General features: G+C 35.7%; 1 protein-coding gene across 3 annotated transcripts in view; it reads right to left on the reverse strand.

Annotated features, from left to right (window-relative positions):
- CACUL1 (CDK2 associated cullin domain 1) overlaps positions 1 to 20,320 on the reverse strand; it is a 75,261-nt gene that overhangs the window by 12,142 nt on the left and 42,799 nt on the right. For 2 of the 3 annotated variants that reach the window (XM_072623880.1, XM_072623872.1), the window contains exons 4-7: positions 19,142 to 19,237; positions 12,776 to 12,878; positions 8,240 to 8,329; positions 2,891 to 3,029 (exon numbers count right to left, since the gene is read on the reverse strand). In XM_072623880.1, coding sequence (XP_072479981.1) covers positions 2,891 to 3,029; positions 8,240 to 8,329; positions 12,776 to 12,878; positions 19,142 to 19,237 — 428 coding nt within the window. The remainder of the gene's footprint in view (positions 1 to 2,890; positions 3,030 to 8,239; positions 8,330 to 12,775; positions 12,879 to 19,141; positions 19,238 to 20,320) is intronic. The other variant, XM_072623876.1, reaches the window with a different exon arrangement.

A 20,320-nucleotide genomic window follows, 5' to 3' on the forward strand; every position in this document is an offset into this window, starting at 1 on the left:
TATTCCAAAAGACCATGACAAATCAGAAAGCCTGAATGCCATAATGCAGGAAACGCAACACAGCTTAGGTGTGGTTTTGCTGAAATCCTTTATTCCCCTTCCTTTTCCTTTGATGGGAAGGGGAGAGACAAAAATGAATATGATGTTAAAACAATAACCATAAAAACATTTTTGAATGCTGAAATCCAGACTTCCTCCCCACCTCACCCCCAATCTTAAAAGACTCATTTCAGATTAAGGCATTTGTGATTTCATGTGGGCACTCTTTCTGCCGGTACAAATGGCAATGCTTTTCTTCTCATCCTATCATTCCCGCCCATGTCTTCCCAGAAATTCTCCATAAGACGATCTGTTCAATGCACGTCAGTCTCTGCTTCAGGGCTTCATATTTCATAGGTGCCTAAATCACTCAGCTGTTTTTCCTCAAATCGTTAGCTCAACTCCTCTCCAACCAAGTCCTTTAGTGTATCTTTTACGCTACCTAAGTGCATATTATAGGGAATATGTTTCACCCTATTTACACCATAGCTTGTTGCTTCTTTTCACTACCCTAGATCACTTCAATTTACATTCTTTGGAGATGAGTTATAATTTGTATCAATAAACACTAAATCTGTATCATCACCAGGAGAATACTGATATTAAAAACATTAGTTTGTGTTTCAGGAAGCAGCCTAGGACTTCCCCAAAGTAATCCAGCTCACTCTTCTTCTTTTCAGTTTTAGGTCCTGCTCACTGTCCACAGGTAGTATCACTCCAGATATGTCCTGACGAGCCAGACTAAAAATAAGTTGCCCATATAAGTGGCAGGTCATAATCTGGATAGTATGCATTCCCCCATCATCCACTTTATTCTTCCTGTTCATGTTAGCAAGCTGATTATCTTTTCAGGGACTGTGGACCCAGTGAGGTAGCCTTGGGGACCTGACTCAATCTTAACAATGTTATCCACAAACAAGAGTATCTGGAGAAACTCATCACTATATTTTGCAAGTACATGTTTGCTGAATTAAACAATCTTGTATTGAAAAGTATTAAAATTGAAAAACAATCACATCATTGGCTGCTCCACATCTACAACGACCAGGAGACTAAGAATTTACCAATTTAGGTGATCTGGGGGCTCTTCAGACTGCAGGTTGTAACAACTTATTTACTTAAGTTAAACTTCACTAAGAAATAGTAGGGATGGTAAAGCTATATAATAAAAGCTAATGATGCTCATTTAGTTGCCATTTTTTAGAATCAACAACTTGTTTAAACAGGATAACATGTAGTACTTTCTCCTTATCCTTTTTTTATAATTTGATGTTTATTTTGGCCTTTGCTTTTAATCAGTTAGTCTGAGGGAAGAGGCAGATGATTAAGAAATGTCTTCCACATCAGTAACCTATAATTTGTTATCTAATGAGACAGAGTCAGCTTTACCTCATAATGAACCAAAGTAAGAGTAACTCCTCTTTGAATCCTGGCCACTAGAAGGAACCAAAGACGGGGCAACATTGCTGTTCTGCTACTCACTTGCAGCTAAGCAGTAAGGCTTACCTGGCCAATTTACAAAGACTGATAATGTGAAGAAGCAGCAAGAAACATGGTGTACTAACAAACAATGTGGGGATGTAGTCTTTCCTCCTATCTCCTTCACACCACTGCCACCCTCCCCCCCTCCAGGCACCTACAAATGGAGGTAGTCATCAATAATATCTTCATTTACAAAGGAAAGCAGGAGTCTGAAGAGCTCCACATCAAATGTTGTAATAATAAAGAGAATATGATCATATTTACTATTCATCACTAAAGATAAAACATATGTAACTGTAGATTTGAAAAAGCAGTGATCTCAGCCAAGATTACCCCACCAGAATCCCTGAGAAGTCCTTGTCCATCTGCAGCTCTGAAGGAGGGAGCCTGAGGAGGGCCTGCTCCGTCCCAGAGTTTAATGCCCCATCAGCAGTTGGTATACAATAATTCTTTTAAAAAGAAGTCCTCAAGCATCTTCATTCCCACTAAAGGATTGCCAAGCCTGGTTCTGTAACATGCTAGGGAATCTCCAGTTTTTTCAATGGATGTCAAAATTCTGATAATTTTCATTTACTTCAACTGAATATAGCACAGTATGGCACTTTAGCAAAAGAGATGTATATACTCACTTATGTTTAAGAAATAATAAGATATAGTAAACTAGAAGTAAAAAAGTTTCTGAAAATTATAAAAGAAAATTTTCAGGGAAAAATAGAAACGTTATGTAAATACCATTTTTTTAAAGCACTCCTTATACAAGCCTTGCTAGCTTAGGACTAATAAAATTATATTCTATATAACTCAATTTGATTAAAATGTTGTCTACTTAGGAATGCGAAAGTCCAAAAGTAATCAACTCCCCCATCCAATTTTTACAATTTGGGAGTGGGGGCAGTGTGAACGCTGTATAGGTAGAAAGTATCTTCCCTGCTAGGAATTCCTGCTTTAGGAAACATCTAAAACAAGAGTTCTTGATCTCTTTTGTCACAAAAACCCCTTTACAAGTCTGGTTAAGCCTATGGATCCCTTCTCAGAATTTTTTATATGCAGGAAATAAAATACAAAGGATTACAAAGGAAACCAATTACACTGAAATATAGTCATCACACTATTTAAAAAGTATATTCATAGACTCCAGATAAAAGAACCTCTGCTACAGAACTTCACATAATGCAAAAGAATCTCAAAAACTCTGTCACAGGACCCATTCCCTATTTTAACACCATAAATGTTCTGCTATCTTGTGGCAACCCATGTTAACACCAATCAAACTACTAAAAAGTCTTTCTTATAGTATAAGGAAGTTGTATAAGTTGTAGCTGCAGCCCTCGCTTAGGGAGAGTTGGTACTGAAGCACAATCCAATATACCTTGCAAATCCATTCTGTAAAAGGTCTCTCTGGAGTTTCTGATCCTGAGCTGCATACTGCTGAAGCTCTGATTCCACTGCAGGTGGGAGTATGTTTGGGATGAACTTAGAAAATAAAGCTGGTGCCATCTGAACCCACTCTGTGAAAGGAGTAAAAAAAAATTTAAAGGAAATGGGGAGTTTGGGAGTTTGTTTAAAAAGCAAACTCTATACCAACATAAACATCAAAAGGAAAAAAAATTATCATTAAAAGATCTCTATTACTAAATTTAAAAACCAGACTATCTTACTTCATGTGTAAGCCATGTTGTAGGCTGCCAAAGTTGAATAATACTGTCATGTCACTACCCTGCAGGGGCAGGTAAATATACAACACACAAATAAGTACAATTTGTTGGAGGAGTGGTGTATGCACAATTGCTGCTGCTCAGTTGCATCCAACTCTTCATGGCCCCATTTGGGGTTTTCTTGGCAGTGATACTGATTTGCCATTTTCTTCTCTAAGCTCATTTTACAGATGAGGAAACTGAGGAAAAGAGAATTAAGAGACTTGCCCAGGGTCACACAGCCAGTAAGTGTCTGAGGCTGAATTTGAACTCCTATCTTCCTGACTCTAGGCCTGGTGCTCCATCCATTGTGCCCCCTACTGCCTATAAGCACAGCAGCAGGGAAAATAACAAGGCTCCTGATATCCTAGGAGATGGCTGGAAGAAACATGAATCTGGACTGGAGTTAAGGTGAGTTTTTGTTCATCTACCTAGTAGGAGAATTCATATCCCTTCTGTTCCTATCTCAATCATCATGAAAATTATTTTATACATATATATTAAAAAATACACACACACACACACACACAGCCCTATATTTACAATTCTACAACTTTTTCATAAAAGGTAAAAGATCTCCCTCATCTCAGAAAATAATAATGCTATTTTAAGCCATTGTTAGTTAAAATTTATCTCCGTTTCTATTAAAGAAGAACTTTTAGGTGCTCCAGGGAGTTTAAGATGAAAGAAAGAAGCAGTGTACTGCAGTGTCTAGAAAAAACAAGGCTTGAAGTCAGAAAACCTTGAATTCAAAGTCTACCCTCTGACTGGGTGACCCTTAACTTCTCCCCTGCCCCCAGGCAATTCTAAGGCAATATACATCTAAGAGGAGTTGCTAATCAGCTTAGGTAGAGGAACCTGGCTCGTCAGAAGTTCCTTTCACTAATTAAATCATAATTTCAGACCCTTCCCTCCCACCCCAAAGAGCTAAAAGAAAATAGGTACAACGTGGAACGTAATGGTAACAGTCAAGTACTGGGTAAGGAAGGATTTGGGGTCCTTAAAACCATAAAGTATGTCTTTTATTAGGAACTGAATCTTTGTGAGATGAGTATACAAAACTCCTCAATAAAACAGAAATACAGGGTTCCTAAAAGTCTTGGTGCAATTTTAAGTGATCAAAGTTTAAAACTGTATTAACCTTTAAACTTCTTAAACATTTTCAGGACACCCTCCGTAATGGCTATCGCTAGTAACATGAAGGAGCTATAAAAAAAAATTAAAATTAAAAAAAAAAAAAGTACCTCAGAAAATTATCAAGAATAGAACAGCAAAGGTTGTCTAAATGAAAAAAATTGTTTAACAGGTCAATTCTTGAATATCAAATTTTTCTCACACCACTATGAATTTTATTACAAGAGCTCCAGCTTAGATAAAATAGCTTTTAAAGAAACATATCAACATTTATTCTAAGATTCTCTTCATTACTTGTGATAAAAGTCATGCAAAAAAGCTGTCTATTCAGGATATAGAACTCTGAAATGCCATAAAGTACCTGATTGCCATTGAACAAGAAAATATTATTCATTGGTTAACCCTCAGAAATCACATGGGCTCCGTTCAGCACTACTGTTTAATTAAAACAAAAAAAGCTCCAATTCAGTTCAATAAGATGTGTAATAGATTACTCAGGAGCTTCTGGTCAAAAATCTTCAGGTATATAACCTAGTAAAAACCTGACACAAATTTGTAAAACTATCACATTTGTAAACAACTAGGGAGCCTGTTATTCATAATGTATATGGGTATTAGGAATTTTTAGGAAATTAGGAATGGGGAAGGGGCAATCATTATATTTTACATCAACCTGGACAGGCTTTGTTGGCCAACTAGAACAGAAACTTTCCTTCGAGTCCTCAACAGAAATACAGTAATTAAAACTAGATTAGATGGTTCTACATTTCACCAATTCAGGAACACTTCATTTATAGAGTTATTAAATGTTCTGCAGACTCACGCAAAGAGACATTATCTAAGTTCTGAAGGTTGGTTAAGATAACGTTCCATGTTGGGAATTTAAGAAACTGTTCCTAGACAGTATTTTTTAGTTTCTTTTTGTTATTTAAACCTGCTTTTTTAAAACTGCTTGAGATGTTTTCCATTCAGACGGAACAAAGATTCAAATCTTCTTAGTCTGATATTCAAGACTGTCCATAATCTGTCAGATTATCACCTTTTTTTCCCAATCTCATCCCATGCTAATATCTTGTTACTAATTTTAGAATTAATAATTTATAATTTAGTTTAACTACTCACTGACTCCAGGTATCTCCTATACTACTCTACATTTGTACTTTTGCTCCAAAATTATTGCTGATCAAGTACTACCAAATTTCCAGACCTTACTCAAATGCTACTGCTTCTACAAAGCCTTCCCTGCTCCTCTTCTCCCAAGGCAGAATTCACAGAATTGAAGCTGAACAACATATCTGTGAATATCTAGTTCATATCATAACAAAAAACAATCTCCTATGTTTTACCCAATAAGTAGTCATTTAGCCTTTGCCTGAAAATGTCTCAATGAAGGGAAACCCACAACCTCCAAAGAGTTCAAGGAAGCATTAATTGAAAGAAGCAAGGCTGTTGTGATACATGTACTAAGTTCTTGAAGTCTCTTCTATGAAAATTCTAGGCCTCTAAATAAACTCTTCAAAACAGACTGAACTTCAAGAAATACACTACACACAGTCTTTTTGGAGGGCATACTCACGTCAATATATCATATACTAAAATTCAATAAACACTGAATTAAGTGTGCATGAATAAGATAATAATGATGACTAACATTTAGGTAGCCCTCACTATGTGCCAGGCACTGTGCCAAGCACTTTGCAGTCATCTCATTTGATCTTCACAATAACCCTAAGTACTATTATTTTCCCTATTTTACAGGTGAGGAAACTGAGGCAAACACGGATTAAGTGACTTGGTCAGGATCACAAGGCTAATCAGTGTCTAAGACTGGATTTGACTCCAGGCCCAGCGATAGGTTTGCAAAGACAAAAACTAAATAGTCCCTGCCCTCAAGGAGTTTACATTCTATTGGGAGTTCACAAGACATAGTTAGAAAAGTACCCTACAAAGTAATTTGGAGAAGAAGCTAACCACTGGGCTGATTTGGAAAAGGTTGCCCCTGAAATGGGTCTTGAAGGAGCCAAGGATTGTGAGAGGCCAATCTCATAAAATAACACATTTTAGTCATGGTGATGGGTGAGATGAATGCAGTGACAAGAGACAATGCCAAGCTCAGAAAGAGCAAGGAGTCCAGTTTGGCTGGAATGCAGCACACATGAAAAGGAACAATATGAAATAACATAGAAAGGCATAATGGAAACATCATAATAGGACCTGAATGCCATGCTATGCAATTTGTGTTTTGTTGTAGAGATAATAAAGATTACCCTACGGGAGAGTGGAGAGAGAACTGAATTTTAAACTCCTTTGGTAACTCACTACCTTGTGTGACCCCAGGCAAGTCAAAACCACCTAGGTCTCAGTTCCTTTATGTATAAAAAAAGGGAATGAACGATTCTATACTTCACATCCTTACAACAGTCCTGTGAATAACCTCATTTTACAGAGATGAAACTGAGGTTAAGACTGATTCTGGGTTACTGGGTTGGATAACTAATAAATCTCAAACATTCAGATCTGCCTGAACAGTGACAGCACTCTACCTATTAATCTATCCTGCCACTAGGTTTTATGATGCCATGAGTCATGTTTTATCATTTCTGCATTTACCCTTACAACTGGTACAGTACTCTGGGCATGGTAAGCTTCTCTGAAATATCTGCTAAATTCTATCTGGACAAGAAGTCCCTTCACATTGTGCTGCTCTTATTTTAAAACAGGTATACCAGAAGAATATGCAAAACTACACCTATGAACATGTGGGTTTTAGTTGTATTAATGCATACAGCCTTTGGAAATATTTGTTCAAAACCATAAGTACTGTTGTGACACTTCCAAACCAACAGTTTACATTTGTGTCTGGTAAGATAAAGCTCTACGTGTAAATGTAAGGGAAGAAGTAAAGATTCTTTAAAACAAGTACACATCAACATACAAAAGTTAAAACCTGAAACATGAGATTTGGTTTCTGTAAAGCATTTTTTTTTTGTTACCATTTGACTCCTTTTTCTAAATCCTATTTTAGAATACACTTTTGCCTAGCTCACTTTTCTCATGTCACATGACCAATGCCTTCATGTTATACGGCAGCACAGTACACAACTGAGAGACGGCCAGTCTTGGGAGTCAACAAGACCTAGGTTCAACTGCTGCCTCTGATAACCACTAGTGAGGGGAACCTGGTCAAGTCACTGAACATATCTCAGTGCTCCAAGCAATTCTCTAATTCCATAGGAGACAAAAAAGTTGTATGCTGACATTGGTCAAGGAATTTCCTCACCCAGCATTCCATAACCCAATGAAATCAAAGGTATGGGGCTACTCCACTTCAACCCCAAAAGATGCAACGAAAACCTGAAATCTTTTCAAAACATTTACTTCAGAACTTTGGCACCTATTTGGCACTTAAAGTTTTATTCTTTTTTTGGCAGGGGAGGCAATTAGGGTTAAGTGACTTGCCCAGAGTCACACAACTAGTAAATGTCTGAGGTCACGTTTGAACTTGGGTCCTTCTGACTGCAGGGCCAGTGCTCTATCCACTGCGCAGCCCAGCTGCCTGCATTTAACTTTTTTAAAAGTTTTAATTTTCTCATCTGTAAAATGATGATAATAGCAGCAACTACCTCCCAACTTTGTTGTGAGGATCAAGAGACAGCATATGCAAACCTTAAAAGTGCCACAGAAACACTGGCTAATATCTACTAGATATTAGAACAAACTATAAAGTGGTCAACTCAATTGACACAATTAAATGTCATATTATTAACTTTCATAGAAGAGAAGATTTAAAATACACATTTAAATTTTTTAAAAATTAAACCATTTCACTCTTGGTTGAGGCTGACCCTCAATCTTTTCAATCCTTTTCAAAGGAAAAAGTTATTATTTACCTGGTCTAAGCGTATACAGGCCTTTCACAATATTTGCCATAGTTGAAGGTGTTATCTGAAATGGTGTTGACTGGGCTTCTAAAAGTAAAGCTGAAATTAAAAGGAAAAAATGGTTACAAAGGCTAAACCCTTACTGATCCCCAAGGGTGCTGTTTATGACCTTCCTGCTTATCAAAATCTCTACAAAAGATCTACATATAACTAGAGACAGTAATTTCTGGCTTACTAGTAAACACAAGAGTCTATGGGAATGTCTAATGGAAATGACCCAATACCCAAACATTCTAGCATATGTCACATTTGAATACTGATACTGTGTTCATGTTACTACAATGAATGAACTTGTAAGTTTGCATTAAGCTGCGAAATCAAAGAATTTTCACTGAGGTGGTAGGGTGTTCTCTAGATTTGAATTTTAGACAATAAACTCAATAAGGTCACTACTCCCTACCTTTCCATAAGAGATATACTTCCTGTTACATGAGGTTAATAAATTCTGTCAAGGAAACGCTCAGAAAAATAAAATTTCTGGACTGCAAATGTTGAGTATATCCTGAACATGGCAATAAGGCTGACAACTGAGCTGCTTTAATAATTCCAAATGAAAATGAATTTTCTTTTTGTTACTAAGGATTCACTGAAATTCATTAAGACTAATGTATTCATTATGAAAATTATTAGATTACTCTAAAGAACCAATCACTAACAGATACAAATTTTTACTATTTTTCCATTAAGGTTTAGGAAGCTCTAAATAATTTTTTTGTCAGATGAATGTGTGAACCAAATGTGTTAATTTTTTTTTTGTTTATGGCCACTGCTATGTATTTATAGCTGAAGTCTTTTAAATAAGGCAATAGCAGAGTTTTACTTCTGTCTGATAAAAAGTTACAGAAAGTACTTCTTCATTTATACACACTCAAATGGATCTGTGATCCCACTGATTAGAGAATTCATTCCAAGATAGATTACAATCCATCCATATCTGTCTATTTCATCTTACTCAAGTCCATGGCCTCAACAAAGACTTGCCAAAAAGAGTTCATCCAATCTTCTGGGGACCTTACTCTTTTCTTTACAGGGCAGCAGTGGAACATTGTAACTGCTTATCTGACCCCCACACCCATTTGTGACCAGACTTCACTTCTGGCCATGGAATTCTTTGAAGACATCTTTTACTCCTATTTGTCAGTTTCTACTTGGTTATGTGCTGCAGGCACCATGTGCCCCTATATTGACCTCTACATGATACTCATTTTTAGTTTTCCATGCCATGGGGCAACACCAGTAAAATATTAGTATTGAAAATATGAACCTTTGCCTTCATGAGAAGTTTTGTGAACAAAAAAAGAGCTTGGCAATTTCCCTAAAATAATCCAGTCTGCTCTCCTCTTCCTGCTGTTGAACAAACTCTGAAAGGCATCTATTCAAATACATGTTGATACGGAGACAATAGATCAGGTCCGCACAAGATGTTCCTATGTGAATGAACAAGCCAATCTTCTTTGAAAGGATATGGGTCTCTTCTAGGAAACCACATATTTGGTGAAACAAGCACAGTACTATCCAAAGACAGGAATATATGGAGGACTTCACCATTCAGAGATTGATTATCCCTCCTTAACCTGGACTGTGAAGGCTGGATTCTCTTCCATCACAATGGTAAATACCTTTGGTGAGAATAAATCTCCCTGTTTTATGCCTCAATTATCAGAAGGTCACCGAACAGGAGTATTTCTATTGTTACATCTTCTAAGAAATCTAAATTGTTTTGATGCATAGATGGAAGACATCTTGTAGAGGATCCTCTAAGGTTGTGTTTTGTTTTTTACCAAGCCAAATTTTTTCCAGTAAGCATGATGGGATCACTGTTTATATAATTTCTAAATGAGGAGTATTTCCATGTGAGATGCGAGACACTTCTTTTGACAAACTTAACCTTTCATTATTTAAAAAGTGCTCAGCGGGTTATACTTCAAGTTAACCCAATGAAGCATGTCATCATCAATATGCATTACTCATTTAATTCTAATTTCATCTGGAAAAAATCTTATCTACACTTAATGCTGTAACAACTTTTACATTTATATTCAAATTTATTAATAACAAATTGTCAAGAAGATGAATTCTATATATACTAGAGATGTATCATTGCACATTCTTTTTTAGTTTAGGATATTTAAATTAAACATCAGATTTTAAACCATATCTAAAGGCTTCTGAAAAGTTCCAAGATATCAGCTCTACCCTAATCCTAAAGCATCATCATGGGCATTCAAAGAAGCACTGCTGTCACTAAATTCTCACTATTCAACTAAAGTTTTCAGTAAAGGCAAAGGAAAATGCCTCAGTTGTGCTGCCAAGTAACATAAACATCTAGATACAAGACAAGGTGCCATTCAGTTGACATGATAATCCACTCTCTACTGGAGAAAAGAAGGCATCTGGATGGGTGTGAAGGGACTGAGAAGTGTTTTATATTTCCATTTCTAAAGGAAGATCTATAGATGAGTTGGTAGGAGGAAACTGATAATCTGGATTTTAGGTCTTATCATAAACCATGGGGCTAGGTTTTTGTTTTGAGAAAAGTTAACAAATATAACTGCATCACTTTTGTTTATATTCTTTATAAGGCTTCGATTTTTGTGGGTCTAGTCTCATTTTCCTTGCTGGGCACTTTGGCAAAGTCAAAAATGTAATGTAATTCTGCAGACCAAATGAATCATCACTCGTAAAGAACAGACCACTTCTATAAAGCTTGTATGTGCCCTATATTAGGTGACACGAATTTTCTCAGAAAACTCACATATTTATGAAGAAACTCATGTATTCACTGAAAACATCATAATAAGAAATCTGACCAACCCTCCTCCCCAACCTAAAAACGGCAATTACACAAAACTTCCTAAGTATTCAAGTAACAAAACTACACAAAATAGGTGGTCAATAGAAGAGTAACATTTTCCTTAACACTGGGAATAGAATATTTAAAATGTATAGGCAATAGTGGAAAATAAACCTTCTGGCATTTCCTACACTCACTAGATGAAGCCCAATAAGCAAATAGATGTTTTAGAGTAAAGTGGGCTGATACCACAAAACATCCCATCCCACAGCTGAACAGTAGTTGCTATAAATTCATGGGATTTAAAAACATTCATGGAGTTACTTGCTATATTCTCACTTGAATAAGTGGAAACATTCATTTATGCCCATCTTTTTTTTTTGGAAGACCAGAAGCCTTTTCTTCTTCATCTCTTTAGCATCATGTAAATGAAAATAAGCGAAGAAACCTTTTATTCATCTGACCTAAACTTCTAAAATCTCTGCAACTTCCTAGAGCTGTGATAAAGGAGCAATAGGAAACTGTTTTCCTAGTTATTGCCAAATACAAACAGGTAATTATAAAGTAAGTTTTACGTCAGATGGCATAATTTCTCCATAGGATTTTTGTAGTGTCGATTTTCAACATGCTATATACACATAATGGAAGAAACATGAAACGATCAATAGTCCAGAGAATACTTACTAATAGCTAGAATACTAAAACATGAAATGTTTTAAAGTATCTGCTCAGGCTGCTAAAAAATGCATTGGTATTCTTTTAAAATCCTAGGCATCTAAAATGATTCTACAATTGCTCAGGAATGAAACACAAGATACAGGTAACTTCCACCTTTTACCTTCACAGATTATTTTTTGGATGTTAGTTACATACAACCTTCAAAGACGTCAGTGCCTCCCAACACTCTCTCACCACTCAGCTTTACACAAAGGATTCATTCAAACATTTATTCATCTGAATACCTACTGTGTAAAAGGAGTTGGGGGGGCCAGGTTATTTACCAGATGTAAAATTCCTTCTCCTAACTTTTTTTTAGAATAATAACTAGCTGTGTGATTTTTACTAAGTCACTTAACCTCTGTGCTTAAGTTTTCCCATCTGCAAAAATGGAGATAATATCTGTACTACCTCACAGGGCTTGTGTAATTGATAAAAGATTTAAAGTGCTATATAAGTCAGCTATTGCCCAAATGCCACGAAAAACGAAAGCACTGCTTCCTAAAAATTATCCCCTTTCATCTCCATTCACAGCACATTTATATCATCATTTAATATTAAAGAATCTTTTTTAATGAGTGATGAGGCTTAGTGAGTAACGAAATAAAATGGAATACAAAATGAAAAGCATACTAGAACGATGTTTATGAGCTAATTAAAATCAAGTAATCTGGGTATTATATCATATAGGCAAAAAATGAAAAATATGTCCAGATATTTTAAAATAAAATCCATCATGCATTTTCATGTTGTGTGTTAACTTAGATGACCTAGTTTTATGCAGTTTTAAGACAATACTAGACTATTCTTTTTGCGCCTTTAATGCCAAATTATTTTCAGTTTTTATAAATAAAGCAAATGATATAATCATGAAAGCATGATTCTTCCAAATGACCTCATTTTAACCAGAAACTTTTGCCAGAATAATTTTAAATTAAGTCTCAACTTTCAAAAGTTAAACATTATTTACTTACGCATTAGGCTGTAAATGTGCTTTTCTGCAACATGTTCCGTAAACAGCTTTATAAGATCATCTTTTAAGTCTCTGTTAAGCTTGGTTTCTATGTAAAATTTATTCTGGAAAATAAGATTAAAAACTAACATTTAGAAACAAATTATCATTCCAACAATTCACTAAAATACTAATAACATTTTTACTTTTCAGTAAGTAGTAAGGGGTGCTAAATCTCTAAAAATAGTTTCCACCCCAAATAACAAACTCATCTTTAGTTTTATAGGTATAACTTTGTCCAGCATTATAAAATAATGCTAAAAACCCACAACATTTAAGTGAAATAATGATGGTGATTCTGTTCCACAGTCAATTTCACAGGACCAAGGAAAGCAGAAATGAAGACTTCTCAGTAGAGGAGAAAACAGGGGAAGAAGTTGAACTTTCCAACCATTCTCAGGTTAAAAACTGCATAACAAGAGGAAAGGGAGCCACGGATACAAGAGGTTAGAGCAATATCTGAGTTGGGCATGTCAGCTAACTCAACTTTATTGTTACAACAAAGTTTAGAAAAATAACTAAGGATACAGAGTGGGTTCTTAGCTCTCTCTTCCCATTCTGTTCTCTACCCCCCTCCCACCTCTTCAAGCTACTCATTACAAAATAATAATATTAGTCTAAAATCTTTGGTCCCAACCTGAACTAAGAAACCTCTACTTAAATCAAACTTCTAGGAAAAGCTGTGCTCATCTTTTTCAAAGGTGACTCCACAAAAGCAAGAAGTCCTTGACTGATCCATATTAAGAACAGCACCCTTTATCTTCATGCATTGACCAAATTAGAGTAATGATCAGATTAAGGAGGAAATCTTTGATTCTTCAGTTCATGCAAATATTTCTAAATCATCTTTGGTGAGATGTAAAGGAAAACTCTTAAAGGGAGTAATCAAAAAGAGGGACTGAATTGTTTTAGGAAATCAAAATTTTTTAAATTTAATATTGTTCTTGAGATCTATCTTACTTAATCTTGACTGTGAAATTTGTCTATTGTTTGAGAATATTTAAAACTGTAAAATCCAAAATGGTTAAACTGTCTGTCGCCTGTTGGTCAACAGAAAAAGGCTTTTGTGTACAGAATTTTCTTCCACAGAACAAAGAGTAACACATTCTTCTCTAAAGAATACTGGCAATATACTGCATTAGTGTATGCCATGGTTTGCTACTAAGTACTAACAAAAGGCATGGAACATTAAGCATTATCACAGCTTCAAAGGATTTATAGCTCAAAAGAATCTCAGAAAACATCTAGTCCAATATCTTCATTTCACAGATGAGGAAACTGAGGTCTAGGTGAAATCAAGTAACTGATCTAAACCACCAAGACACTAAATAAAAATGTTGGGCTTTACATACCTGTATCCAGTCCTTCTCTTATTCTATTCTCTCTATCTACTATTCTTACATAGGACCATTCCGATAACTCCTTGGTCCAACGCCACTACAATTTAATCATGTGGCACACGTTGCTCATTTCCTGTTCTCACCCACAGCTACACGAAGAGCAGGTCACGCTCTTGATTTCTGGCATCACACAAAATTGCAGTGTTTCTGAACTCTGAAATTCCCTTATCTGCTTCACTCTCTGTTGTCACTCCACGTCTTCTGCCTTGTCACCTCAAACCCTGTTCCTTGTCCTCACTAGGACTTCCAAATCCCTCCATTCTTCACTTCTTTCTTTACCAGGCCAACACCCCTGCACTGGCTACATTTTTTCCCTGCGTCCATTTTGACATCTTGGAGAACCAAATCCATTGTACATGGTCCTCTTCTCTCAAGTCCCTTGCCAGCTTACAATATCATCAATCTGGTCTCACCTACCCTTAGACTTGCATTATTCCCACCATCCACTGCCTCTGCTCCTACTCATATGCTATGGAACAAAAGTGGAGAAAATTATAAAATCATGCTATACTGGTCCACTACAGATGTTACATAATCTTTGACCCAACTTTGACCAAGTGGCCCTTTTGCACCATCCTGACTCACTGTCCCACACACCACAGCAGCTCTTTCAAAACTTTTCTTCTCTCCTCAAACCTCATGGCTCCTTCTCCCCTACCCTCTCAGCTGAGAGACTTCTCTCATATTTCACTAAAAAAATTTAGGCCATTTGCTCTCCCCTCCTCAAACAAGTGCCTTCACCCTCATCTCACATGAAGTTGTCTCTTCTCCTTGCCTCCAAGGTAAAACTGTCTTATTCACAAGTGACCCCATTCTATCCCATCTTCTCTTAAGATGGACCTATCATTACCATCTCATTTATCTTCAAACTTTCTGTTTTCTGACTCCCTTCCTACTACCTACCAACATGTCTATTTCTCTTCACTTGATCTACCCTTCTCAATGAGCTACTGTCCCTTCCATCTCCTCCTCTCTGTGGTCAAATTCACTGAGAAGGCTGTTTACAACAGGTGTTCCCACTTGTTCTGCTCTCACAGTCTGACTTCTGATCTCATCATTTAACTGAAACCACTTTCTCCAAACTTATTAATGACCTCTCTACTGCCAAATCTGAGGGCTTTTTCTGGACCTTTTGGCAGTCTTTAACACTGTCAAACACCCTCCTCTCCTGAATACTCTCGCTTCTCTGGGTTTGTGACACTGTTCTTACTGTGACTTCCTTGAGATCAGGGACAGCTTTTTGCCTTTCTTTTATTCCCAACAACTAGCACAGCGCCTGGAACATAGTAAGTGCTTAATAAATGTTTACTGATTGACTTCAAAAAGAATACTGAATTATACTTAACTAGGTGACATATACCAGAGAGCATGTCAGAATGCATACTTGTTAATGAGTTTCATTAATACAAGGATAAACCATTATGCAGTATCCATGTTTATTCTATGTTTTTATTCATAATTTAGGGATTCAGCTACCTTAAACTATACAAACATCACTAAAAAGTATCTTATTACTGAGTATATAAGAGGACTCTGGCTTTGAATTTAGAAGACATGGGTTCAAATTCTAGACTGCCACCAATTTGGTTAAGTGTTCCTTTCTCTAAGCCTCTACCGTCTCACATACAAAATGATGAAGCTGAAACAGATGAGTTATAATGTCCTTTCCACTCTAAACTGTATGATTCTCTAAAACAAGTCAAATCAACCTCACATACACACCTCTCTTGATTTAAATTGCAGTAATACGAATGAACAATGATAAAAGACTAAATGAGAATAAACTGCTTACATTCAAATATGGGGACATGATAACACATGTCCCCTCTGAACTCTATCAATCGGACAAGGCCTCAGAGTGGTTGTTTTTTCTTGATGACATAAAGAACAGAAAGAAAGGTGAAGAGGAATACACTGGGGAGAAGGAGAAAGGAAAGTTGGAAAAGTAGACAAGCAAGTAGACAACTATACAAATAAGGAGAAGGGAGTAGGGAAACAGTTAACACTTAAACCTCACTCTTATGTGAATTGGTCAAAAGAAGAATCCTATATCCTTACATATAAACGTACACTCACATACAGATGGCACAGAAATACATTTTATTCAACAGGTAAACAGGAGAGAAAAGAGAAAATGTGGGTGGGAGGTTTAGACGGAGGGCAGATGAAGGAAACAATTAGTACTAACCAAAACAAATTCTAAAGGATTTACAAAAATATTGACAGTTCTTTCTGAAGCAGCAAAGAATCTATGGGGATGCCCATAAATTGCAGAATGGTTGAACAAGTTATGGTATATATAAATGTGATGGAATAGTAGCACTGAACTTTTATCAGCATAATAATCAATCATGACTCCAGAGGTTTAATGATGAAACATATTACCCATTTCCAGATAACAGAGGTAAAGGATTCAAATACAGAATGAGACAATTTTGGGGGGGGTGATATGGCCAATGTGCAAATTTGTTTTGATTGACTGTGCTGGTAATGAGTTTTGGTTTTTGTGTGTTCTCAATTTAGGCACAGGGGTGAAGATGGTGTAGGCAAGTAAAGGATGCACATCTTGGTTAATTAAAACAAAAATAAAATTTTAAACAAAAAAACTTACAATGGCTTTGTTTCAGATGAAAATTTCATATCCAGAAATCTAAGGTTAGTGAAACATAGTTTAGGGATGACTTTTAAACTTAAATTAGTGCAAATCTTTTTTTCTAATTTTTAAATATATTTATTTAAACTTTTGAGTTCCATTTTCTATCCATCTCTCCCCTCCCTGCTCCCTGAGATAGGAAACAATCAGATACAGGTTATACATGTGCAATTATGTCAAAAATTTTCATATTAGTCAAATTAATAAACATCTTAAATAAAACTTTTCCATTGTTGCTCAAATAAAAATGTAAAGAAAGCATAACACTGTATGGGCATTTTCATCCTTCTAAAACAAAGTACCTGTGACACTGAGGTGTATAACACTAAGAAATCAAATCATTCTGCTCACAGATGTCCCAAAGAAAGTATTTTTCAATATACATGATTTATTTTCACTTCTGACGTTATTACACAATTAAAATTTAAGTTTCAAGGCACTGAATTCTGATGTTACTACTCATTAGCAGGAATACGTTGTATTGACTGTAACAGAAAACTTAAAAACTAGTGAGGATACGTGGCACTATTACCCTAAACAAAAATATTATATTCCATAGAATAACTTAAATGTTCACAGTATTTGCTCTTCTAAAACATTAAATAGATTCCCCCTGCACAAACCCTATGAAAAATATCAAAGAGCTATGAATGGAAAAGGGAACAGTTCAGTCATTATCAAGAGCAAGAGCAACAACCAGTAGTCAGACCACGAGTTGCACTGGAACATTCACAAAATGTTGGCCCCCAACACTGCAGATGGACACCCCCGTGCCACTGTATTAAAATGTACATGAAGATATGATAAGAACCATACAGTTCCAGAAGGATAGATGGGTTGAGATTTGCAACACTGGAAGGATTACCCACATCAATGAAATGATAGGGGCAAAGACGTATTATATAACATACCCTGTTATATACAAAGATACTAAGTCTTCCTTCATCAAAATGAAACAATAAGCTTAATACTTCAATTCGTAGTTTTAAAAAGCAAGATATTAATTTATGATCTTCAATCACAGATAGAGCTTAGGGATGTAAGTTACCATATTTTGTTCTTTAACAGCAAGCCATTTTCAATTTATGTAAACAACAGACTTTGAAATTAAACTTTAACATCTATTCACTCTATATTCACTCTAACGTCTATTCTCTCACTGGAAAATATCCTTGATGTACCCTCTTAAAGTCAAGACACAGAGAGTTTAATTTATGGAAATAAAAGTCTGTCCATATCAATAGTTATTACTTTAATTGCTAACATTACCACATCCCAAAATATCTAAATTCATCTAAATGAGGTGTCTACAAGGTCCTTATACAATAAAAAATAGGTGATAAGCCTTCCTTTTCCCGCCCCCCAAAGCTAACTTTTCACTAAGGAATAAATACTATCCAATCATTCACACAGAAACAGTTAATGTCATCTCATTAACAGGAATGAATAAATGCATCTTTATGGACTGCAAAAAGAAAACTTTTTTTTTAAGGTTATACCTGACTCATCTTCTTACAAAGGAAATACAACACTAGCTCGTCTAGCATTCTACTAAAAAACCCCTATTAGCCATCATTTTTGCTTACAGTACAATAATTCATGTTTGTGTATTTTATTTAGCCTGAACACAAATTCATAATGTAAACAACCAGCAACAACAGCTGTGATCTAAACTGGTGGAATGAGTACTTGTGCTAAAAAAAAGTCATATATCTTCCGAAGCAGTTTTTATAATTTATATTATACATATCATGTATATATTTTTTATTTGCCTGACTGAGCAGTTGGTTAATTAAAATGTCTCACTGCCTAAATCATGCTGCAATTGTTACTTAAATGAGCAAGGTCTGACATCCCAATAAACTATAAAATATGACCAAGAAAAAGATGCATTTATGGCCTATGAACCAATAGGGCAGGAACTATACATAAATTCTCCTTACCTCATAGCACTTGGACTATAACCCTTCATTTAATACTTGGCATGTGATGTCTGGTACTGTTAGTTATTCTACAAGTCTTACCTCTTTAAGTAGACTATAAGCTCCTTGAGAAATCAAAATTTTTAAATATATTCAAGTGTTGTTACCTGATTACTAAGTGGCTTGTTCTAAATTCTAGAATTGTTACCTTATGGCAATTTCAAAAAAGGGGGAAAAGGACAGAAAAATGCCATAAATATCGCAAAGGGTATTGTGTCTCATTGATCACATTATAGTTCTAGTTAACAAATTTTTCTCAGGGTCTTTTTTTTTTTTAAATGGCCTAAACTTACCATATATATGAAAAGAGGCACAATGCTCTGCAATGCTCCCATATATTGTCCAAGTGCTAAGTTAAATCTTTCAATATACAGTTCTGGAGGGCTGGCCTGTAGGAAGCAATAAAAAAAAAAAATGATCTTTTCTGAGCCAGATTGTAAGTAAAAACCTAAGGAAAAAAGCAATATGGTCAACAGCTACAAAATGACCCCTTACCATGATTTGAAAAGAAATCCAAACTGGCACCATAACTAATACCTGAATGAAGTGAAACTTAAGTTTTGAAGATTAAATAAAGATTAGAACTCTCTCTACTAATTAGCTGCAAGACCTGAAACACACACACACACACACACACACACACACACACACACACACACACACACACACACACACAACATTAAAAGGCCCATTAAAAAGCTTGATCTCTTCCTAGTTGAAAACATACATTAATATTTAGGTGAAATAATACTTAAAAGTTCAAAATTATTATTGAATTGTATAGTTATCTTCAACAGTTCATTTTGCCAACGCAGGGCAGAAAGTAAAAATGTGAACAAGTTTGGAAGACTTCACACAATGTGAAATCCCAAGTCATAAACTTACCCTGTGAAAAGCACCCACACCACCTCGCCTTTTACATTTTCCTTAAATATGCTCTAAGTGTTTTTATATATACTATTTCATGTAGTTCTCTAAGAAGCTAGGCCATTCTTGCCATCTTTGACACCAACAGTGTAGCTCTATTTCACCTGAATCTCAATGTCCCTATCTCTATATGAATGGGAATGATCTTCTGACCTCCCTGTCTACCTCAGTGAGTTACTCTGAAGAAATGACTTGCTTTTCAGATAAAGAAACAAACAGAAAGTTAAGTGACTTCTCCAACAACAACACCAAGCCCAGAAGCATCAGGCTGATATCACCTGACTTGGGGGCTCACTGAGGGTCCTTTCCTCATTACACCATTTAACCACAAAAAAGTCACACAAAGTAAGATCAATTGTAAAAAGTAGAAAATATAACATATTTCTTCCTTGGATTAAAGATTGGATTAAACAAGTCTTGTTTTTGTCATCATTATCTCATACAGAAAGAAGCCTTCCACTCTTTACAGTAATAAGAAAAATATACAAATCAGCTCATATTTATGCAACACCTTAGGATTATGCAAAGTACTTTTCAAAATTATC

The sequence above is a fragment of the Notamacropus eugenii genome, chromosome 1, assembly GCF_028372415.1.
Source record: "Notamacropus eugenii isolate mMacEug1 chromosome 1, mMacEug1.pri_v2, whole genome shotgun sequence".
In the NCBI taxonomy this organism is placed as follows: domain Eukaryota; kingdom Metazoa; phylum Chordata; class Mammalia; order Diprotodontia; family Macropodidae; genus Notamacropus; species Notamacropus eugenii.